The sequence below is a fragment of the Bufo gargarizans genome, chromosome 1 (assembly GCF_014858855.1).
Source record: "Bufo gargarizans isolate SCDJY-AF-19 chromosome 1, ASM1485885v1, whole genome shotgun sequence".
In the NCBI taxonomy this organism is placed as follows: domain Eukaryota; kingdom Metazoa; phylum Chordata; class Amphibia; order Anura; family Bufonidae; genus Bufo; species Bufo gargarizans.
The window spans coordinates 592,108,682-592,133,837 of NC_058080.1; the positions used below are offsets into that span (position 1 = coordinate 592,108,682).

General features: G+C 46.1%; 1 protein-coding gene across 1 annotated transcript; it reads right to left on the reverse strand.

Moving 5' to 3' along the window:
* Window positions 1–9,398: 9,398 nt before the first annotated feature.
* On the reverse strand, window positions 9,399–25,109 carry DUSP18 (dual specificity phosphatase 18). Its single transcript, XM_044275850.1, has 2 exons — window positions 24,980–25,109; window positions 9,399–10,094 (listed from the first exon to the last, which is right to left on the reverse strand). The coding sequence occupies exon 2, from the start codon at window positions 10,046–10,048 to the stop codon at window positions 9,524–9,526; it is 525 nt and encodes a 174-aa protein (XP_044131785.1). The 5' UTR covers window positions 10,049–10,094; window positions 24,980–25,109; the 3' UTR covers window positions 9,399–9,523.
* Window positions 25,110–25,156: the final 47 nt, after the last annotated feature.

Below are 25,156 nucleotides of genomic sequence, written 5' to 3' on the forward strand. Positions count from 1 at the left end.
TGGGTATAGCCTGTGGCCCTTTCACAGAGCTTATACAATTTGACCCCAATACTGGGCGCGCTTGCTTGGGATGTATTGTTTGAAGCCAAGGCACCCGGTAAAATGTATTAGGGACTCGTCTACGCAGATGTTTTGCTCAGGGGTATACAAATCTGCAAATTTCTGGTTGAAGTGGTCTATGAGGGGCCGAATTTTGTGGAGCCGGTCAAAATCTGGGTAGCCTCTGGGACGGGAGGTGGTGTTGTCGCTAAAGTGCAGGAAACGCAGGATGGTCTCAAATCGTGTCCTGGACATAGCAGCAGAGAACATGGGCATGTGATGAATTGGGTTCGTGGACCAATATGACTGCAATTCATGCTTTTTGGTTAGACCCATGTTGAGGAGAAGGCCCAGAAAAATTTTAATTTCGGAAACTTGGACTGGTTTCCACCGGAAAGGCTAGGCATAATAGCTTCCCAGGTTGGCGGATGTAAATTGTGTGGCATACCGATTTGTTTCTGCCACAACTAAGTCCAAGAGCTCCGCAGTTAAGAAAGAACAGCTTAAAAAATCCCAGGGCCGAACCGATCTGAGCTGTCTCAACCCGAGCTCCAGACTGGGCGGTGAAAGGGGGAACTACAGGTGCGGCTGAAGTTGGGGACTGCCAATCAGGAACCTCAGGGATTCTAGGGGCCCGTCTGTGCGGTGGCTGCGACGGGGTAACTACTGCACGTGCCACCGTACCAGCTTCAACTGCCCTTCTGGTGCTCGCCACTTCACCATGTTGTACGGCAGTGCTGGTACTAGGTCCAAGATGGGCTGCGCTGCTGGTGTATGCCTAACCACGTAATCAGACAGCGCCAGCCCCACTCTGCTGCCCTTGAAGCGGATCCTGCGCAACCTGTGGTCTAGCGACACGGGGCCGGGTACGCCTGGTGCCATCAGGGACCTCAACCGAACTTTGTGTCAGACTGCCACTGCTTTCTACAGGTTCATATTCTGACCTGCTAGATTCATCAGATGAGGGTTCCCATTCCTCATCCGACTGGGTCAGAAGCCTGTAGACCTCTTCAGAAGAATACCCCCTGTTTGACATTTGGGCTACTAAATTTAGGGGTATTCCCTGAGACTACCCAAGAAAAAAAAAAAGCAAGCCTGTCTTACAAATGGGAGGCTAGTGAAGTACCGGAGGCCGCTGCGCTTGATAAAAAATATCAAAACTAATTTTTTTTATCGCCGCAGCGCTTGTAAAGTGATTGTACAGTGATCAAAAAAATATATATTTTTTGTCACTGCGGCGGGGCGGGCGTGGGTGAACGCACGTGTGGGCGACCGATCAGGCCTGATCTGGCAAACACTGCGTTTTGGGTGGAGGGCGAGCTAAGGTGACACTAATACTATTATAGATCTGACTGTGATCAGTTTTGATCACTTACAGATACTATAAAAGGTACAAATGCTGATTAGCGATACATGAATAAGTGACTGCGGTGGGCTGGGCGCTAAAAAAAAATCGCTAAACTACCTAACCAAGGGGCCTAAACTAACCCTAAAACCTAACAGTCAATACCAGTGGAAAAAAAAAACAAAAAAAAGGGACAGTTTACACTGATCACTTTTTTCCCTTTCACTAGTGATTGACAGGGGCAAGAAGGGGTGATCAAGGGGTTAATTGGGGTGCAGGGGGGGTGATCTGGGGCTATGTGTGGTGTTTGGTGCTACTCACTGTGATGCCTGCTCCTCTGCTGGAACCAACCGACCAAAAGGACCAGCAGAGGAGCAGGGAAGTGTCACGGCTGTTTAAGGGTAACCAGAGCATACACAGTAAGAAGAGCTACTGACCGGACCCCAAACTAGGGAAGAGAAAGGGTGACCCCTGTCAGACCCTCAACACTCTCCCTATGCTGCTAAAGCACATGCCCGGATCCAAATGGTGGAACGAGGCATGCCCACGTACCTTAGACTGATGAGCCCTGTAACCCCTACAATAGTGGAAGGGGCACGGCCACCGATGCCCTGCTCAGAATATGGAGGGAACCGTGGCCACCTCAGATCCAGTCAGGAAATCACCAGGTACACAACAAAGTCTGCACACTTAGCTGATGGAGCTGCAGACGCAGAGAACTCGGATCCAAGGGCCGCTGGCAATATCCGGAGTGCTTGCAGCAGCAGAACACAGGTCCAGAGAACTAGTAGCTAAAGAAGTGAAGATACTCAAGGCAGAGCTACAACTGAACAGAGAAATATAATCCACGCCCTGCAATAGGAGGAGGGGTGATTTAAAGGCAGGGAAATCAAAGGCAGGAGAGACAGCTGGGAGTAAAGACCTAATCACAGGGGCGGAGAAACAGAACAGTGAGAACACCTCCAAACTCTAAGTGACATCATCACAGGGGTGGAGACACAGAGCTGTGAGAACGTCTCAAAGCTCTGGTAGTGACAGTACCCCCCCCCCTCTACGGGTGGACTCCGGACACCCAGGACCCACCTTCCCAGGATGAGCCCTATGAAATGCCCTGATAAGGCGAGTGGCTTTAATGTCCGACATCGGAACCCACATCCTCTCCTCAGGACCATAACCCTTCCAATGAACGAGGTACTGAAGAGAACCACGGACAATGCGAGAGTCCACAATTCTGGAAACCTCAAACTCCAGATTGCCATCAACCAAAATCGGAGGAGGAGGCAAAGAGGAGGGTACCGTGGGCTGGACATATGGTTTTAAGAGAGATCTGTGAAATACATTATGTATCTTCCAAACCCGTGGAAGATCAAGGCGGAAGGCAACAGGATTGATGACTGACAAAATTTTATAAGGCCCAATAAACTTGGGACCCAATTTCCAGGAGGGAACCTTCAGTTTAATATTTCTTGTAGACAACCACACCAGATCACCCACATTCAGGTCCGGACCAGGCACACGTCTCTTATCAGCCACACGCTTATACTTCTCACTCATCTTTCTGAGATTACTCTGAATCTTTTGCCAAATGGTAGACAAAGACGAGGAAAATCTCTCCTCCTCAGGTAAACCAGAAAGAGCCCCTCCCGAGAATGTCCCAAACTGCGGATGGAACCCATATGCACCAAAAAATGGTGACTTATCAGAAGATTCCTGACGACGGTTGTTCAAAGCAAACTTAGCAAGAGGGAGAAATGAACACCAATCCTCCTGGTTCTCTGCCACAAAACAGCGCAAATATGTCTCCAGATTCTGATTGAGGCGCTCAGTCTGACCATTCGACTGCGGGTGAAAAGCAGAAGAGAAGGACAGCCGAACCCCCAGGCGAGAACAGAAAGCCTTCCAGAACCTGGACACAAACTGCGTGCCTCTATCGGAAACAATCTCAGAGGGAATGCCGTGCAATTTAACAATATGATCGACAAAAGCTTGCGCCAACGTTTTAGCATTGGGTAAACCAGGGAAAGGAACGAAATGAGCCATCTTGCTAAAACGGTCCACGACCACCAGGATCACCGACTTCCCCGAGGAAGATCCGTGATAAAGTCCATGGACAGGTGTGTCCAAGGACGGGAAGGTATGGGTAACGGGAGAAGGGAACCTGAAGGTCGTGAACGAGGGACCTTAGCGCGAGCGCACGTCTCACAAGCCGCCACAAAACCCTCCACAGACTTACGAAGAGCCGGCCACCAAAATCTCCAAGCAATGAGATCTACCGTGGCTCTACTCCCGGGGTGACCAGCAAGAACCGTATCATGATGTTCCTTAAAGAGTTTGTGACGTAGCTCAGGAGGCACGAACAACTTCCCGGAGGGACAATGGGCAGGTGCCTCAGACTGGGCAGCCTGGACCTCGGCCTCCAAATCGGAATATAGAGCAGAAACAACTACCCCCTCCGCCAAAATGGGACCCGGGTCCTCGGAGTTTCCTCCTCCCGGAAAACAGCGAGAGAGAGCATCAGCCTTCACATTCTTGATCCCAGGACGGAAAGTAACAACAAAATTGAATCTGGAGAAGAACAGAGACCATCTGGCCTGTCTCGGATTCATACGCCTGGCCGACTCCAAGTACGCCAGATTCTTATGGTCGGTAAAAACTGTGATAGGGTGCCTGGCCCCCTCCAACCAATGACGCCATTCCTCGAAAGCCAACTTGATGGCCAACAACTCCCTATCTCCCACATCATAGTTTCTCTCTGCCGGGGAGAGTTTTCTAGAGAAAACGGCACAAGGTCGCCATTTGGCAGGAGAGGGGCCCTGGGACAAAACTGCACCCACACCCACCTCGGAAGCATCCACCTCAACAATAAAAGGTAAGGAAACATCGGGATGCACCAAGATGGGAGCAGACGCAAAACTTTCTTTAATCTTAGAAAAGGCTGCAAGCGCCTCCTCCGACCAAGAGGAAAAATCCGTCCCCTTTTTTGTCATGTCAGTAAGGGGTTTGACAATAGAGGAATAATTCAAAATGAACTTTCTGTAGTAGTTAGCAAAACCCAGAAAGCGCATCAATGCCTTCTGATTTTCAGGAAGCTCCCACTCCAGCACAGCACGGACCTTCTCCGGATCCATGCGAAAACCAGAAGCAGAGAGGAGAAAACCCAGAAATTGAATCTCCGATACCATAAAAAGACATTTCTCCAGCTTGGCATACAGTTTATTTTCCCGCAGTATCTGCAGGACCTGAAAAAGATGATCCTGATGGGTCTGAACATCAGGGGAAAAAAAATCAAAATATCATCAAGATACACCAATACAAATTTCCCCATTAAATGATAGAAAATACTATTAACAAAATGCTGAAAGACGGCCGGAGCATTCATCAGGCCGAAAGGCATAACGAGATTCTCGAAATGCCCGTTAGGGGTATTAAAGGCCGTTTTCCATTCATCCCCCTCTCTGACCCTGACCAGGTTGTACGCGCCTCTCAGATCCAATTTGGAAAACACCTTGGCCCCAACAATTTGGTTGAAGAGGTCCGGGATCAGAGGAAGGGGATAGGGATCGCGAATCGTGATACGGTTCAGCTCCCTAAAATCTAAGCAAGGTCTCAGAGAGCCATCTTTTTTTTTAACAAAAAAAAAATCCGCGGCAACAGGCGACTTTGAGGGACGAATATGCCCCTTCTCGAGACTCTCGGAGATATAGGTTCGCATTGCGAGTCTTTCCGGTTGTGAGAGGTTGTAGAGGCGTGCCTTTGGCAGCTTGGCGCCGGGAATGAGGTTAATGGGACAGTCAAACTCCCGGTGAGGAGGTAGCTCCTGAACACCGCTCTTGGAAAACACGTCCGAGAACTCAGAGAGAAATGATGGCAGAGTTTTAGTAGACACCTCTGCAAGAGTGGCTGTGAGACAATTCTCTCTACAAAAGTCACTCCACTCATTTATTTGCCTTCCTTGCCAATCAATAGTGGGGTTATGTCTAGTGAGCCAGGGTAGCCCCAAAACTAGAGGAGAAGGCAATCCGTTAAGGACAAAACAAGATATCTCCTCCACATGAGTGTCACCTACAGCTAGCCGGATATTGTGAACAATGCCTTTCAGAGATCTCTGCGAGAGTGGGGCAGAGTCAATAGCAAAAACAGGTATATCCTTTTCTAATGTACAAACCTGAAAACCATGCAAGGCTACAAATTGAGTGTCAATAAGATTGACGGCCGCTCCACTATCGACAAAAATCTCACAAGGAATGACTTTGCTCTCTAGCGCCACCCTGGCAGACAGGAGAAAACGGGAACTGCAGGTCAAAGGAAAAGCATCAATTCCCACATCAACTTTGCCCAAAGTAGCAGATGAAGCAGAACTTGATTATCTACCTCTTGAGGTTTTTCTCTTATTATCGCTCTTAGTACAGGTCAGGAATCTCCTAGACGGACAAACATTTGCCAAATGACCTATGCCCCCACAACAAAAACACACCATATTCTGAGGACTAAATCGTCTTTTATCAGGGGCAAGTCGGCCTAGCTGCATGGGCTCCTCCTCAGAGGGGAGCGAGACAGGATGAGACCCCTGCATACTGAATGAGTCCGCACCATTGCCCCTAGACTGACAATGGCTGGACGGAGAGGTCTTATTTCTTTCCCTTAGACGCCTGTCAAGGCGTACCGCTAATGACATGGCAGACTCTAAGGACGTTGGTCTCTCATGGAAAGCAAAGGCATCTTTCAAACCCTCTGAGAGACCATGACAGAACTGACTTCGGAGTGCAGCATCATTCCAGCCTGAATCAGCTGCCCATCTCCGAAATTCAGAACAATAAAGCTCCGCAGACAGTTTGTTCTGGCATAGAACACGTAAGTTCGATTCTGCCAGAGCAACACGATCCGGGTCATCATATATCTGCCCCAGGGCCACAAAAAATCTTTCCACGGATCGAAGGGAAGGATCCCCTGATGGCAGCGAAAAAGCCCAAGTCTGAGCATTACCTCTGAGCAGGGAGATGACAATCCTCACCCTCTGTTCCTCATTACCAGAGGAGTGGGGACACAAACAAAAATGGAGTTTACATGCCTCTCTGAAGCGAACAAAATTCTCACTGCCCCCGGAGAACGTTTCCGGAAGTGAGACCTTTGGCTCGCAACAGACTCCATGAGCCGGAGCAGAGCCCAATGCTTGTAGCTGAGTCAGAGATTGACGGAGATCCGCTACTTCCAAAGAAAGACCCTGCATGCGGTCAACCAGGTCAGAAAGCGGATCCATGTCAACAAGGACGGTTTTGGTGGATTATAATGTCACGGCTGTTTAAGGGTAACCAGAGCATACACAGTAAGAAGAGCTACTGACCGGACCCCAAACTAGGGAAGAGAAAGGGTGACCCCTGTCAGACCCTCAACACTCTCCCTATGCTGCTAAAGCACATGCCCGGATCCAAATGGTGGAACGAGGCATGCCCACGTACCTTAGACTGATGAGCCCTGTAACCCCTACAATAGTGGAAGGGGCACGGCCACCGATGCCCTGCTCAGAATATGGAGGGAACCGTGGCCACCTCAGATCCAGTCAGGAAATCACCAGGTACACAACAAAGTCTGCACACTTAGCTGATGGAGCTGCAGACGCAGAGAACTCGGATCCAAGGGCCGCTGGCAATATCCGGAGTGCTTGCAGCAGCAGAACACAGGTCCAGAGAACTAGTAGCTAAAGAAGTGAAGATACTCAAGGCAGAGCTACAACTGAACAGAGAAATATAATCCACGCCCTGCAATAGGAGGAGGGGTGATTTAAAGGCAGGGAAATCAAAGGCAGGAGAGACAGCTGGGAGTAAAGACCTAATCACAGGGGCGGAGAAACAGAACAGTGAGAACACCTCCAAACTCTAAGTGACATCATCACAGGGGTGGAGACACAGAGCTGTGAGAACGTCTCAAAGCTCTGGTAGTGACAGGAAGCCATTTAACACATTATATTTACAAATATGATCTGCTATATGGCTTCTGATTTGTGATTTTAAAAAAATCGCCAGCCTGCCAGCCACGATCATTGGCTGGCAGGCTGGTGATGAAATAGTGCTTGTACTTTTGCCGGCCCGCGATGCGCATGCGCGGGCCGGCTCAGTCCGAAATCTCACGTCTCACGAGATGACGCACGGATGCGTCCAGGAGGAATGAATCGACCGCCTCCCGGACGCATCCGTGCGTTATGCAGTCCGGAGGCGGTTAAGGAGTTAATGACAGCAATGAAATGCAGTGGAAAGTTTTTTTGGGGATTAAGTACATTTTCTGGGCAAAGAAGGACTATGCAATTCATCTGATCACTCTTCATAACATTCTGGAGTATATGCAAATTGCTATTATAAAAACTTAAGTAGCAACTTTTCCAATATTTATGTAATTCTCAAAACTTTTGGCCACGACTGTGTACACCACCACAATGGATTTGAAATGAAACTAACAAGATGTGCTGTCAGCTTTAATTTGAGGGTATTTACATCCAAATCAGGTGAACGGTGTAGGAATTACAACAGTTTGAATATGTGCCTCCCACTTGTTAAGGAACCAAAACTAATGGGACAATTGGCTTCTCAGCTGTTCCATGGCCACGTGTGTGTTATTCCCTCGTTATCCCAATTACAATGAGCAAATAAAAGGTCCAGAGTTGATTTCAAGTGTGCCATTTGCATTTGGAATCTGTTGCTGTCAACTCTCTAGATGAGATCCAAAGAGCTGTCACTATCAGTGAAGCAAGCCATCATTAGGCTGAAAAAACAAAAACAAACTCATCAGAGAGATAGCAAAAACATTAGACGTGGCCAAAACAACCGTTTGGAACATCCTTAAAAAGAAGGAACGCACCGGTGAGCTCAGCAACACCAAAAGACCCGGAAGACCACGGAAAACAACTGTGGTGGATGACCGAAGAATTATTTCCCTGTGAAGAAAACTCCCTTCACAACAGTTGGCCAGATCAAGAACACTCTCCAGGAGGTAGGTGTATGTGTGTCAAAGTCAACAATCAAGAGAAGACTTTACCAGAGTGAATACAGAGGGTTCACCACAAGATGTAAACCATTGGTGAGTCTCAAAAACAGGAAGGCCAGATTAGAGTTTGCCAAACGACATCTAAAAAAGCCTTCACAGTTCTGGAACAACATCCTATGGACAGATGAGACCAAGATCAACTTGTACCAGAGTGATGGGAAGAGAAGAGTATGGAGAAGGAAAGGAACTGCTCATGATCCTAAGCATACCACCTCATCAGTGAAGCGTGGTGGTGGTACTGTCATGGCGTGGGTATGTATGGCTGCCAATGGAACTGGTTCCCTTGTATTTATTGACGATGTGACTGCTGACAAAAGCAGCAGGATGAATTCTGAAGTGTTTCGGACAATATTATCTGCTCATGTTCAGCCAAATGCTTCAGAACTCATTGGACGGCGCTTCACAGTGCAGATGAACAATGACCCCAAGCATACTGCAAAGCAACCAGTTTTTTAAGGGAAAGAAGTGGAATGTTCTGCAATGGCCAAGTCAATCACCTGACCTGAATCCGATTGAGCATGCATTTCACTTGCTGTAGACAAAACTAAAGGGAAAATGCCCCAAGAACAAGAAGGAACTGAAGACAGTTGCAATAGAGGCCTGGCAGAGCATCACCAGGGATAAAACCCAGCGTCTGGTGATGTCTATGCGTTCCAGACTTCAGGCTGTAATTGACTGCAAAGGATTTGCAACCAAGTATTAAAAAGTGAAAGTTTGATTTATGATTATTCTGTCCCATTACTTTTGGTTCCTTAACAAGTGGGAGGCACATATGCAAACTGTTGTAATTCCTACACCGTTCACCTGATTTGGATGTAAATACCCTCAAATTAAAGCCGACAGTCTGCAGTTAAAGCACATCTTGTTCGTTTCATTTCAAATCCATTGTGGTGGTGTATAGAGCCAAAAATGTTAGAATTGTGTCAATGTCCCAATATTTATAGACCTGACTGTATGTTCACAACGGCTAAATTTGCTATAATTGTAACGTTTACCACGGTAAGATTTTTTTTCTTTTTTAATTTGTTAAATTAGCTGAAAAAAAATGTTTAAAAAACTAAAACTTAATCCATTTCTGCCATTTTAATTGAACTATGCTTGTCCTCAGAATGGAACCATGTTCTTTGTTTCAGCCTCATAAATGTCAGGAATAGGTCCTATAGGAGATTCGATGATTCGGACAGTATTCTTCCCAAATAAATGCAGTTCATAGGCGATGAGTTGTCTCCAGAACCCAATATTAGGGCGTATAATAGGCCTGAGTCTTTTTAAGTGAACATGTGCTGCCAGCAGGTTGAGTCCACGATACTTCATTAGATAAGCTAGACATAGTGTAGGAGATCTGCTGACACCTGCTGCACAATGTACCAGCGTCCGTCCTCCCGCAGCTTCTACTTCGTGAATCTTCTGTGATATGGCTTCAAAGTAGTCATATAAGGGGGTATCTGGTAGGTCGGCTACAGGGAAATGTAGGTACACCACATCAGGGATAACGCAGGCTGTGCATTCTAGTGAGAGGTTAATAACACATGTAATATGGTGGCTTCTGAGTAACGCGGCCTTGCCTGCCGCTGCCGCACTGCCCAAGAAGAGGCTGTCCGTCACTTGGCTCAGCCCAGAAATTGACATTGCCGCCTTCTATTCTTCTGCTGTAACCACCTTGTGCTCTATTTATCTGTAATGAACACACATTACAAACATTTTATTATATGTATTATTATATTTCAATGTCACATCGTAAAACATACATACAGGGTGATTCAAAAAGGATGATGCAAAAGGATAGCCTCGGTATTCATAACTGAGAGAACATAACACAAATGTATAAACATGAAAAGACGCCATCTATCAAAGTTTTATCCATACACTACAAATGTGAGCTCCACATTCTAGCTCCAGCAGATGTCTAGGCTGTAGTCCAGTTCTGTCCAGACGTGTGCCAGCATACCCTACTCCACTTTTTCAGTGATGCGTCATCTCAGGTCGTCGTTCAGATCCAGTGGCTGGGGAGGGGGCCCCTTTCAGAAGAGCACGTTCTACGCATTGGACTTGTAGCCCGAGTATGCTGCAGCTCCCGTCCTGAACTCCCAGCTCTGGTGGGGTTGCATAGCATTAGATTGATTGAAAACAGTCTGGGTCATTTATTTAGACGCCGGTTATAATAGCCCTTTGTGCTGGAGGAGGGTCCGCCTCAGTTCTGAAGAGGCGCCGGCCTCTACATAACGCATAACGCACAGCTTCCTTGCTATCTTACATTTAAGACCATCTTCTATGCCTAAACCAGGGAGTAGATACCAGAGGGGTTAGGCTAGCTCTCTCACTTAAGGCCTCTATCACACGACCGAGTATTCCATGCAGGTGCAATGCGAACGCATTGCGCCCGCACTGAATCCGGACCCATTCATTTCAATGGGTCTGTGTACATGTGCATTGGTTTTCATGCATCACTTGGGCGTTGCGTGAAAATCGCAGCATGTTCTATATTCTGCGTTTTTCACGCAACGCTGGCCCTATAGAAGTGAATGGGGTTGCGTGAAAATTGCATCACATCCGCAAGCAAGTGCAGATGCGATGTGTTTTTCACAGCTGGTTGCTAAGAGATGTTTGTATACCTTCAGTTTTTTATCATGCGTGTGCAAAACGCATTAAATCGCATATCGCGTGATAAAAACTGAACGCGATCGCATACAAAACTGAATGAACTTGCTTGCGAAATCGCGCATTTTTCACTGAACGCATCCGGACCTAATCTGCTCACGCTCGTCTGCAAGGGGCCTAAAGGGGTTTTGTGAGATTTTGATTCTGATGACCTATCCCTCAGGATAGGTCATCAGTATCTGATTAGTGGGGGTCCGACACCTGGAATCACTGGCGATCAGCTGTTTGAGAAGGCACCGACGCTCCTATGAGCGCTGTGGCCTTCTTGCCAATTACAAAGCACAGCGCCATACATTATATAGTGCCTGTGCTTGGTATTGTTCTCGGCCTGATTCATTTCAAAAGCCACATGAACGATAAATGTGTTGTCATTGGCCTAGAAAAGGCTAACAGAATGCCGCAGCGTTGCTTCTAGCTTCGGTCCCTTCTGAAACAGCTGATTGGTGGGGGGCCTGGGTGTTGGACCCCCCCCCAGCTCAGATACTGATCACCTATCCTGAAGATAGGTCATCTGTTTCAAAATCTCGGAAAACCCCTTTAAATTCCTATTTCCAATCCATAACAGTTATTATATTACAGCATGTGTGGCTCAGTGGTTAGCACCTGCAGCGCTGGGGTCCTAGGTCTTAGATTGATGGGGGAAAGTGAATGATGATGATGTCTGTAAAGAACTGCGTAATATGTCAGCCGAGTACAGAAATACGCCAAGCGATATGTATTACCAGCATAGAAATGGTTAAGTGGTGGCATTCTTGGTCCTGAAATCCATGCCTGCTCAGAGGAATCATATCCAACCACCAAACAGCTTATGATGACACTATGGTGATGTCACAAACATTCCGATGACACGGGACCCCAGCTATTTATACAGTTATCCTTCCGGTTCAGTCATGTTTGCGTGTAGGTAGTTTTGCCATTTTTATGTTTGGCCTAATGTTTCCTCATCAGTTTTAAAATGTTAAAAGAGGCATCTGAACGTCCCATGGTAATTTTTTGCACAAGAAAATGTACAGAGGGTCCAATGTTGTACAGGTTTGTACCGTACTGCCAACTACTGGGGCAGATGTATTCAATAGGAAGAAGCTGTCTCACAATTCATTTGAGTGATGACTGCCAGATGCTTGCGACATTGAGTACGGTGTAGACGCAGACCCCATTGACTACTGTAGAAGGCTCAATGCTGATGGCATAGCATGATCACAATGGGGGTGCTGGCATATGGTTTTAAGCCTTTATTCTGCAAGCTCTTGCAGTAAGTCTTCAGGTCTTATCCTTCTGGCCCCATGCTACCAGTTGAAGATATTTGCCCCACAAATTCCCAGAGAGACACACATTTCTTACTTCCAGAATTGGTGGCTTAGGCTAGTTTCACACTAGCGTTCAGCTGTCCGCTCGTGAGCTCCGTTTGAAGGGGCTCACAAGCGGACCCGAACGCTTCCGTCCTGCCCTGATGCAGTCTGAATGGATGCGGATCCGCTCAGACTGCATCATTCTGGCGGCGTTCAGCATCCGTTCCGCTCAGCAGGCGGACACCTGAACGCTGCTTGCAGCATTCGGGTGTCCGCCTGGCCGTGCGGAGGCATGCGGATCCGTCCAGACTTACAATGTAAGTCAATGGGGACGGATCCGTTTGAAGATGCCACAATATGGCTCAATCTTCAAACGGATCCGCCCCCCATTGACTTTCAATGTAAAAGTCTGGACGGATCCGCTCAGGCTAATTTCACACTTAGCTTTTTTTTGCCAATATAATGCAGACGGATCCGTTCTGAACGGAGCCACCGTCTGCATTAATATGATCGGATCCGTTCAGAACGGATCCGATCGAACGCTAGTGTGAAAGTAGCCTTCACCACTTCAACCCCCCTAGCTTAAACCCCCTTAATGACCAGGCCACTTTTTACACTTCTGCACTACACTACTTTCACTGTTTATTGCTCGGTCATGCAACTTACCACCCAAATGAATTTTACCTCCTTTTCTTCTCACTAATAGAGCTTTCATTTGGTGGTATTTCATTGCTGCTGACATTTTTACTTCTTTTGTTATTAATCGAAATTTCACGATTTTTTTGCAAAAAAATGACATTTTTCACTTTCAGTTGTAAAATTTTGCAAAAAAAAAAACGACATCCATATATAGATTTTTCGCAAAATGTATTGTTCTACATGTCTTTGATAAATAAAAAAATGTTTGGGTAAAAAAAAAAAAATGGTTTGGGTAAAAGTTATAGCGTTTACAAACTATGGTACAAAAATGTGAATTTCCGCTTTTTGAAGCAGCTCTGACTTTCTGAGCACCTGTCATGTTTCCTGAGGTTCTACAATGCCCAGACAGTAGAAAACCCCCACAAATGACCCCATTTCGGAAAGTAGACACACTAAGGTATTCACTGATGGGCATAGTGAGTTCATAGAACTTTTTATTTTTTGTCACAAGTTAGCGGAAAATGATTATTTATTTTTTTCTTACAAAGTCTCATATTCCACTAACTTGTGACAAAAAATAAAAAATTCTAGGAACTCGCCATGCCCCTCACGGAATACCCTGGGGTGTCTTCTTTCCAAAATGGGGTCACTTGTTGGGTAGTTATACTGCCCTGGCATTTTAGGGGCCCATATGCGTGAGAAGTAGTTTGCAATCAAAATCTGTAAAAAATGACCAGTGAAATCCGAAAGGTGCTCTTTGGAATGTGTGCCCCTTTGCCCACCTAGGCTGCAAAAAAGGGTCACACATCTGGTATCGCCGTACTCAGGAGAAGTTGGGGAATGTGTTTTGGGGTGCCATTTTACATATACCCATGCTGGGTGAGATAAATATCTTCAAAATTGGTCAAATGCCAACTTTGTATAAAAAAAATGGGAAAAGTTGTCTTTTGCCAAGATATTTCTCTCTCCCAGCATGGGTATATGTAAAATGACACCCCAAAACACATTCCCCAACTTCTCCTGAGTACGGCGATACCAGATGTGTGACACTTTTTTGCAGCCTAGGTGGGCAAAGGGGCACACATTCCAAAGAGCACCTTTCGGATTTCACCGGTCATTTTTTACAGATTTTGATTGCAAACTACTTCTCACGCCTATGGGCCCCTAAAATGCCAGGGCAGTATAACTACCCCACAAGTGACCCCATTTTGGAAAGAAGACACCCCAGGGTATTCCGTGAGGGGCATGGCGAGTTCCTAGAATTTTTTATTTTTTGTCACAAGTTAGTGGAATATGAGACTTTGTAAGAAAAATAAATAAAATAAAATAAAAATTATGAATTTTCCGCTAACTTGTGACAAAAAATAAAATATTCTAGGAACTCGCCATGCCCCTAAAATGCCAGGGCAGTATAAATACCCCACGCGCCTGTGTGCGGGCGTTCACAGGAAATCTTGGCTATCGCAGGAGGACGCGTATATGCGTCCACCCAGAAGAGCAGGGCCGCCTCCAGGACGCAATTCTGCGTACGGCGGTCCTGAGCAGGTTAAAGGGAACCTGTCATCAACTTTATGCTGACCATACTAACGGCAGAATAAAGTAGAGACAGGTACGTTGGTTTCAGCGGTCTGTCATTTATAAGTAAAAATTAAGTGGTTGCCGAGAACCAACATCACAATCATTGCAGACTGGGCCTGGAAAAAAGAGTCATGGTTATTCATGAATTCCTGCTCTCCTGCCCAGCTGCTGATGACTGACAGTCTCCTACCTAGTTTTCTCCCTTTCTCTCTAGGAGAGAACTGCCAATCATCAGTAGATGGGAGGGAGAGCAGGAGATTATGTAAACCATGACTCTTCTCAGGTAGACTGGACTCTTTTCGAGGCCTGGACTGTAATGATTATGATGCTGGTTCTCAGCAACCACTTACTTTTATAGCTCATGAGCTGACATCAGCATTTCTGTCACTATTTTATGCTGCCCTCAGTGAGGTCAGCAGAAAGTTGATGACAGGTTCCCTTTAATGGGTTTCTTTCATTAAGACAACTTAGGGGATAAGGGTCTGATCGATTGGGTTCCAACTGCTCATGATCATAAGAATGGGGGCCTGTTTAAATGGAGCAGCAGACAGACACGCATGTGGAAGAAAACGCTTTTAAAGAGGTTGTCAGACTAGAAAAAGGCAGGAACAGTAGAAAAATAAAATAAAAAATAGTGCCACCACTCCACTTCTAGAACCAGTGACTGGTTGCAGCAGTCAAGTGTGGAAGGCCAGTGACTGGTTGCAGCAGTCAAGTGTGGAAGAGGAACACATCACTGCAGGCAAAGGATTACATGAAGGCTGCAGTGGTGGACAGAAAAAGAGTGGAAGGGGTTCGGGACAGTGACCCTCAGACAACCCCCTTTAATAACCGCTGAGTACATAATAAAGTTACAAGCCTAATCTGTGTACTACTAATCTGAATGTCTCTTTTTCCATACTTTAGCTTAATAACCAATTCTGAGCACATTCTTGTGCCAAGAACCCATCTTGCCAAGGTGATAATTCGGGACAACATCAGTGAGAAGAGGATGCTGGAGCTGAAGGTGAGGCATTTCACGGCTCATTTTACTAGGTGAATCTTAGAACCATCAGCAAATTTTCCCTCGTCACACAAAGTGGCATAAACCTATACTGGCACGAGGTACCCAAGAAACGGACAAATGTATTGATACCAGTGTATCCTTGTTTAGGGATTTTTGCACATTTTATGGAAGAAGAAAAAAAGAAAATGCCCTTTTGGGGCATCACATGATTTTTTTTATTGGTACTATTTTGTGGTAAAAATATGAATATGTTTTATACATTATAGTTATGCTATAGGTTGTCATGCTTTTTTTTTTTTTTTTTTTTTTAAAGATTCACAATTTTTAAACAGTGAAAATTTGTCCCACTAGGAAACTTGAATTTGCAACCATTTGGTCACATAGATGATGCTACAAAATACTTAGGATACCAAAGCATCAGAATGTGTCAGTGTTAGGCTACTTTCACACTTGCATTCGGGGTTCCGCTTGCGAGTTCTGTTTGAAGGCTCTTACAAGCGGCCCCGAACGGATCCGTACAGCCCCAATGCATTCTGAGTGGATGCGGATCCGCTCAGAATGCATCAGTATGGCTCAGTTTGGCCTCCGTTCCGCTCAGCAGGCAGACACCCGAATGCAGCTTGCTGCGTTTTAGTGTCCGCCTGGCCGTGCGGAGGCAAAGGATCCTTCCAGACTTACAATGCAAGTCAATGGGGACGGATCTGTTTGACGTTGACACAATATGGTGCAATTGCAAACGGATCCGTCCCCTATTGACTTTCAATGTAAAGTCAGGAGTCCCTATTAATATACCATCGGATCAGAGTTTTCTCCAATCCGATGGTATATTTTAACTTGAAGCGTCCCCATCATCATGGGAACGCCTCTATGTTAGAATATACCATCGGATTTGAGTTACATTGTGAAAACTCAGATCCGACAGTATATTCTAACATAGAGGCGTCCCCATACTGATGGGGACGCTTCAAGTTAGAATATACTGAGAACTGTGTACATGACTGCCCACCTGCTGCCTGGCAGCACCCAATCTCTTACAGGGGGCTGTGATCTGCACAATTAACCCCTCGGGTCCAGACCCCCCTCCCTCCCTCTCCAGAATTACATTCATTGGTGGCCAGTGCGGGCCCCCTCCCTCCCCTGTATTAAATTCATTGGTGGCCAGTGCGGCCCCCCCCTCCCCAATCATTGGTGGCAGCAGAGAGTTCCGAATTTCTAGAAGCATTATACTTACCTGCGCGGTCTGTGGCTGGCCGGGAGCTCCTCCTACTGGTAAGTGACAGGTCTGTGCTATAAGCAATGCACCGCACAGACCTTTTTACTTACCAGTAGGAGGAGCGACCGGCCGGCCACAGACAGCGCAGGTAAGTATAATGCTTCTAAAATTGCTAAGTAACCATGGCAGCCAGGACTGCAGTAGCGTTCTGGCTGCCATGGTAACCGATCGGAGCCCCAGCGATTGAACTAGGACCCCGATTGGAACTCTCTGCTGCTGCCAATGATGGGGGGGAGAGTATATTCTAACTTGAGTATAACTTGGCATCTAAGTTGAGTATAACTTGGCATCTGTCTGTGGCCGGCCGGGTAACGGTGGGTAATGATGACTCATGTGAAATGGCCGGGATGAGAGAAACGTCTACTCTCGGCCGTTTAACCCTTAGATGCCAAGTTATACTCAAGTTAGAGCTCGGTAGATGCTGTGGTTGTTATTGACCGTGGCATCTAAGGGTTAAACGGCCGAGAGTAGACGTTTATCTCATCCTGACTATTTCACATGAGTCATCATTACCCACCGTTACATCATGGTGGATTAAAATGAATGTCAGTCAGTGATGTACAGGTGGCTTAATCAAGACTGGAAATAATCATACTAATAGATAATTGTAAAGTTGATTATTTTAGATATATGAAAAGAATAAAATAATGTTGTGGGCTCGGTGGCAGAGAAATCCGGCCGGGATATATGGCAGGATCTACAATTGTATCCCCATAGATTTTAAAGCTAATGGAGTCTTCATCTGTGGATGCCAAACCGGTGGCCACGCGGCCTTCAGACCGGATCAAGCAGCATCTTAAATGTCCACCGGTTCTAGCCCCATAACAAATACTATGGAAGTGGTTTTGCCCGCCTATTCATTTTAAGATAAAAATCCATAGACTGAGGGAGTCGTTTATCAAACTGGTGTAAAGTAGGATAGGCATAGTCGCCCATAGCAACCAATCAGATTCCTCCTTTCATTTTCCAAAGGAGCTGTGAAAAATGAAAGGTGGAATCTGATTGGTTGGTATGGGTAACTAAGCCAGTTTGATAAATGACCCCCTGAATATTTATTTCTTCGCTCAAAAGCAAGTTGCTCGCCTATTTGTGTCTTACAGCTAAAACAAATAGCTAGAATGGAAATGAAAGCCTTGTACTTCAATGAGTACCTGAAAAAGAAGTTTTTGAGTGACCTGCACAAGAAAAGCCTTCGCTGGGAAAAAGAACATGAGGCTTTCAGGAAATACATTCATCTAGACAAAAAGAGGAAAAGTACAAACGCCGTTATGTTCCCTCCTGGATTGCAACAGCCCCCAGTGCTGAAGAAATGATGCTAGCCACAAGCTCACCTCAGACGCAGAAGTGAAAGCTGCCCCTCGGCCAGGAACAACAGTGCCATCATGTGGTAGAATGACAAGTTACAACTGAAAATGATGCGGAACCTTAAACCTGGAAAAACTGAAAAATGACCATGTCAAGTATCCAATTTCTCCTGACACTATCCTTAGGAGCATGTCCACCATAAACATCTACTGCATGTGCATCCCCTACTGTTGTGTTGTTAAACTTTCTTTCAGCAATATGCTGGAGCAGTTCCACAGCTGTTCAAATATGGTCACAAGGGACACGGGCACAATGGTCACAGATACTGCTTACAGGGGTATTCCAGGGTTGGGTGCCATTTAAAGTAAGCCCCTTGGCGTGTGGTACTTAAAGGGGTTGTGCTATGATTGATATAAAGAATGAAAATCAAATCATATAGGACATGACAATCTCTAACAAAGCTAGAACCAGCCCTGTACCTCACATGGATCCAGAGATCCCACCATTCATTGCTCTGCTAGATTTATATCAGGCTGACAGCTCAGGGGGCATGTCCTTTTTGCTACTCTATAACAGCTCAGTTGACATGTTTCTTCTGCTGCAGCTCTCTCCAGATTACAGCTCGGGGTAAGTGCCCTTTCTGCTGCAGCTCTCTCCAGATTACAGCTCGGGGTATGTGCCCTTTCTGCTGCAGCTCTCTCCAGATTACAGCTCAGGGTATGTGCCCTTTCTGCTGCAGCTCTCTCCAGATTACAGCTCAGGGTATGTGCCCTTTCTGCTGCAGCTCTCTCCAGATTACAGCTCAGGGTATGTGCCCTTTCAGCTGCAGCTCTCTCCTTTTACAGCTCAGGGGGACATTCTTTCTCAGGAAATGTGTCCTTTCTGCTGCAGCTATCTCCCTGCAAGTAAAGTCTAAAGTCGCATGGGTGCATTTACCTTTACTGTTTCAGTCCAAACACCACCTTTAGGCTGGGTTCACACGGGCGAGATTTCCGAGTGGGTGTAATGCGTGAGGTGAACGCATTGCACCTGCACTGAATCCAGATCCATTTATTTCTATGGGGCTTTGCACATGAGCAGTGAATTTCACGCATCACTTGTGTATTGCGTGAAAATCGCAGCAAGCTCTATATTGTGCGATTTTCACGCACGGTTGCTAGGAGATGATCAGGATGGGGACCCGATCATTATTATTTTCCCTTATAACATGGTTATAAAGGGAAAATAATAGCATTCTTAATACAGAATGCTTAGTAAAATAGGGCTGAAGGGGTTAAAAAAGAAAGAAAAAAGAATTAACTCACCTCATCCACTTGTTCACGCAGTCTGACTTCTCTTCTGTCTTCTTCTTTGCTGTCCAGGAGGAAATGGACCTGTGGTGACGTCACTGCCCTCATCACATGGTCCGTCACATGACCCATCACTAAGGTGATGGTTCATGTGATGGACCATGTGATGAGAGCAGTGACATCACCACAGGTCCTTTTCCTCAAAGAAGAAGAGAAGAAAAGCCGGGCTACGTGAACAAGTGGATTAAGGCGAGTTAAATTTTTTTTTTTTTAACCCCTCCATCCCTAATTTACTTAGCATTCTGTATTAAGAATGCTATTATTTTCCCTTATAACCATGTTATAAGGGAAAATAATACAATCTACACAACACCTAACCCAAACCCAAACTTCTGTAAAGAAGTCCGAGTTCGGGTCTGGGTACCAAACATGCCAATTTTTTTCTCACGTGCGTGCAAAACGCATTAAACCGATTTGCACTCGCGGGGATAATCGTGCATGTTCCCACAACACAACCGCATCTTTTCCCGCAACGCCCGTGTGAACCCAGCCTTATGGTCCTCAACCTTCTGCAATAATTCAACCTATCCTCAGAGGTTTATCTTTAGCGAAGTTGCTTTTCTGGCAGCTTTCCCCCTCAGGAATGGTGTTTTACTAGATAAGGCTTCTGCCTTGGCCTACTTGGCAGCAACACACACAGAACCGGTCCTCTCTCTTGCCTGTTCAGCAGAAAACTCACTAAATAAGGGAACGTGAGACCAAGCCACTACCTGGTAACAAAAACTAAAGACTGACAGTTAGCTGTTTCCAAACCATACATAGCCTTTTGGCATACGCAGTGCATTACTCTAGCAGTGAACCATAGCAATATATCATTAACCCTTTAGCAGTGATCCAGCTGGTCGCTGCAAATGCACATAGGACACATGATACAGAAATAATATAGCAATTTAACAGCATGGCTAACCATGGGGCCACATTCGTTTCAAGCCATTTTAAATACACTGCATTACTAACTGCACCAAATGTTTGAGTCGATATGGGCCCCCTGAGTTATTGGGACCCACCACATCTGCTAGGTATGCTACCCTGGTAGTTACAGATCTTCTCATATAGGAATTATCCTGTTTGGTGCAGTCCATCAGCCATGTGGAGGTCCAAGATTGCCAGTGTTTCTGCAAAGAAGTGAGGGGGGTTTGTCCATGTGCAGACTCTGCGCACCCCCCCCCCCCCCCTCAAAAAAAAAAAAATAGATTACACTTACTACCAGGCTATACAGGTGCTGTATATACCCATATATAATACTTACTGTTTGTGTGTATTATATACTAGTTGAAGGACCCGCTCGGGTATATTTAATCTATTTCATTTAATGTTTGCGTGTCGTTAAAAGATATCAACACTATAACAGTGACCTCTATAGCACTCCAGCCCCAAACAGTGACCTCCACCCCTTAACACTGCCCCCCCCCCCCACACAGTGCCCCGTCCCTTAAAATTGGACGTCTACAGCAGCCCACCCCCTTAACTTTGACCTTTACAGCAGCCTTCCCCTTTAACAGTGATTTTCACAGCATATCACCTCCTTGACAGTGACCTCCACAGGGCCCCCCCTTCCCACTTAACAGTGGCCTTTACAGCAATCTGCCCCTTAACACTGATCTCCATAGCGGACCATCCCCTTAACTGTGACCTCCACAGCAGCCTGCCCCTAGGGTGGCCAAAGATCCAGTTTTACGCCAGACAGTCCGCCTTTCATCTGGCGTAGGGCCTGGATGGACAAAAGGATGTCCTTTTCAACAGCTCACTCTCAGACAGCAGCACTGTGCTGTCTGAGTGTGAGCTGCAGGAAGAAAGTCACTGTCCCTCCCACCTCTGCAGCTGACAGAAGTTGATTTTTAACCTCATTTTCTCAATCCCTGTCGGCTGAATAGTGGGAGGGGCATGGCCTAACTGGATTGGGGGCATGTCCTTAGAACAGCTCACTCTCAGACAGCAGCACCATGCTGTCTGAGCGTGAGCTGCAGGGAGAAAGTCACCCTCCCTCCCACCTCTGCAGCTGACAGAAGTTGATTTTTAACTTCATTTTTTCAATCCCTGTCGGCTAAAGAGTGGCGTGGCTTATCAGGACCTGGGGGCGGGGTTTTAGGTTTGTCTTTTGAGGGTGGACACATTGTGGCAGGGGGCGTGTCTGGGCTCCTTCCTGCAAGAGTGACGCCCCTCTGGGCACCTTTCTGGCTCATTTGAATACCAAATAAATTAGACATTCAGAGGATAAAAACATCTATTGCTGGAACAAAGGCACATCTTGAAATAAGGTACTAAGTGCTATTAGGCCATGGCTTTACTTCAATAGAGATTATCCTGGTGAGAGATTTCCTTTAAAGCTCTCCTACAGCAGTGAAGATAAATGGCTGGGTTGTTATGGAAACGTGGAGTAAAACTGTATGTGGAGGCCGGAGGACCTGAGAACTTCTATTGGCTGATAAGGGTCATGTGACCAAGCTTCTATTGGCTAATGCATTTTTTGGGAATCTCTCAGAAACAGTATGTCCTAGAGAGCCGAGACCTGCTCTAAAACCTTCCCCGACACCTGATGTACCTGTGTGCCAAATTTTGGGATTGTAAATGAGACGGTGCAGATTCCTTTAGTGGACATATATACACACACACACACACACACACACACACACACACTGCTTTATATATTAGATAGGTATATACTGATGGGCCCCTGGCCGTCTTAGGTACAACGTTTGCATTATTACTTTCTAGGGGTACAGAGGTGGTGTTTTTATCTTCTAAAAGGGCACAAAGGTTTTTTTTAGTAATGTTTGGAGCAGAAAGGGAACATCTATCTAATCCACATTATTAGGGGCACAAGACGGCATTATTACTTTGCAAGGAGCACAACAGTGGCCATTACTAGTCTGAAGGGCACTTAGAGAAGTACTATAAGGCCCCTTTCACACGGGCGAGTTTTCCGTGCGGGTGCGATGCGTGCGGTGAACGCACTGCACCCGCACTGAATCCTGACCCATTCATTTCTATGAGACTGTGCACACGAGCGGTGATTTTCACGCATCACTTGTGCGTTGCGTGAAAATCGCAGCATGCTCCTCTTTGTGCGTTTTTCACGTAACGCAGGCCCTTTAGAAATGAATGGGGTTGCGTGAAAATCGCATGCATCCGCAAGCAAGTGCGGATGCGGTGCGATTTTCACGCATGGGTTCTAGGTGACAGTCTATTCACTGTATTATTTTCCCTTATAACATGGTTATAAGGGAAAATAATAGCATTCTGAATACAGAATGCTTAGTATAATAGTGCTGGAAGGGTTAAAAATAATAAAAAAGCTAACTCACCTTCTCCTCTTGTTCGCGTAGATGCCGGTCTGTTCTTTAGCTGTGGGCTGAAGGACCTGTGGTGATGTCAGATCACATGCTCCATCACCACGGTGATGGACCATGTGATTGGAGCATGTGATCTGACATCACCTCAGGTCATTCAGCCCACAGCTAAAGAACAGACCGGGATCTACGCTAACAAGAGGAGAAGGTGAGTTAACTTTTTTATTATTTTTAACCCTTCCAGCACTATTATACTAAGCATTCTGTATTCAGAATGCTATTATTTTCCCTTATAACTATGGTTATAAGGGAAAATAATACAATCTTCAGAACATCAATCCCAAGCCTGAACTTCTGTGAAGAAGTTCAGGTTTGGGTACCAAACATGCGCGATTTTTCTCACGCGAGTGCAAAACGCATGACAATGTTTTGCACTCGCGCGGAAAAATCGCGCATTTTCCCGCAACGCACCCGCCTCTTATCCGGACAAAAAACATGACGCCCGTGTGAAAGAGGCCTTAGGGCTCTTTCACACGAGCGGATGCCGTGCAGGTAATCTGCTGCGTGAAAGAGAGCCACCCCTGTTCCGGACAGCAGAGACACGAAGTATTAACATGATTGATAATGCTCCGTTCTGTGACCTTTTTACTAGAAAATCACGATGACAACTTTATTTCACTGTGATTTTGTAGTAAAAGCAACGGAGCATTATCAATCATATTATTGCTCCATGTCTCTGCTGTCCGGAATGGGGCTTGGTTCTCATTTATGCAGCGAATTACCCACACGGGATCCGCTCGTGTGAAAGAGCCCTTACTGTGTGGGCCTAAAAGCATTATTTAGGATTTGTTGCCGCAGGATCTTCGTGCAGCAAATCCACTTTATAAACTGACCTGGTGCCAATTTGAAATCTACAGAACGTTAATTTGTGCAGATTTCATCCTTTGCAATGCAGAATGAAAAATACCGCTGCGGATTCTGCCACGGATTTGCAGTTAAATCCATATGAACCGCACACGTATTTGTTGAGGATCTGCAGCAAAGTCTGTATCTGTATTTTCCGCTATTGACTGTGAGGGGCACAGTATGGGAGACTATCTAGTACTGCGGTTTTAAAGGATGCTGTATGTATGGCACTATTGTGGCATCATTGGTGAAATTGATCTGTCACGGATGCGGTGTGGATGGACAACTCCACGCGGAGCACAGGAGGAAAGGGGACAGGAACTTTGCCTGGAAACAAGGGTAGAGGAGAAGGTCATCTCCTTGAACAACCCTAATCCAAGTCCTGATTAACTATCAGTATGAACTGACCTCGATGGTAGGAAAGTTCATACACCTAGAGGATCCTACACCAGCTCCTAGAGGAATCTAGAGCCCTAACACATCCTATAGGGCCCTGGTATAGTGACAGGACTCGAGACAACCTATTCCTCCACCAGAAGGATGAACATGAGTCTTCCTCAGGCCTAGATCCAAAAGACAAGGAAATACAACAAACAAAATACAAATAGAGAAGACGACCCTTCAGATAGTTGAGCCCCTGTGACGGAACTCAATACCGGAAAAGAAAAACGCTAGTGTGAAAGTACCCTAACAACCAACCCTACAGCCGAATGGCGAGATTCTGATCATCGGTAAGCGGCACTGCTGTACTTTATATCTGGTATACTGGCCACATATGGTATAGCATTATCATCACTACTGAAATTAACTAACATACGGAGGTGGCATATAGCCAGCTAAGTGTCTAACCAATGGCCAATCGACCACAGAGCGCACAGCAGTATGATATATTGTGTCCGTCTATTGGGAACACACTATGAGAAGTATGAATATGTCTGGCTCATGAATAGGTGGCGCATTACTAGATAATTGGAATTATCCTAATTGGGACTATAGATATCAAGTTTGGAAGGAGGAATAACCAAATGTGCACCAACACTGGATTTTGTATGTTATTTTCCTCTGCACCAGTTTTGATACATGCTCCCAGTCTAGTAGTCGTACCTGTAGCCAATAACCTGCAAGAAAGTATCAGACAAGGCGTCCAAACGTGACTACTGCAGGACATGTGGAGCCAGTGATGGCGACCAATCAGACTTCAGCTCTCAAATGAAAGCAGTAACCCCATTGGTCGTGGTCCACTTCTTCACTTGTTTTTATGTCTCACCATGTGATTTACTGGCAGATAACGTGGAGTGGAGCACTAGGATATAACGCAGCATCCATAGGACTACAAGGCCCAGCATCCGAGAGAACACCTTCATCCCGCGAGGACCCCGCCGAGATCACAGGCGGCCACGTGACCTGTATTTGTTTTGAGGCTGACGCCCCCTGGAGTCACGTG

Excerpts from the sequence above, each read along its gene's own strand:
- DUSP18 (XM_044275850.1), bottom strand. The coding sequence starts at position 10,048 with ATGTCAATTTCTGGGCTGAGCCAAGTGACGGACAGCCTCTTCTTGGGC.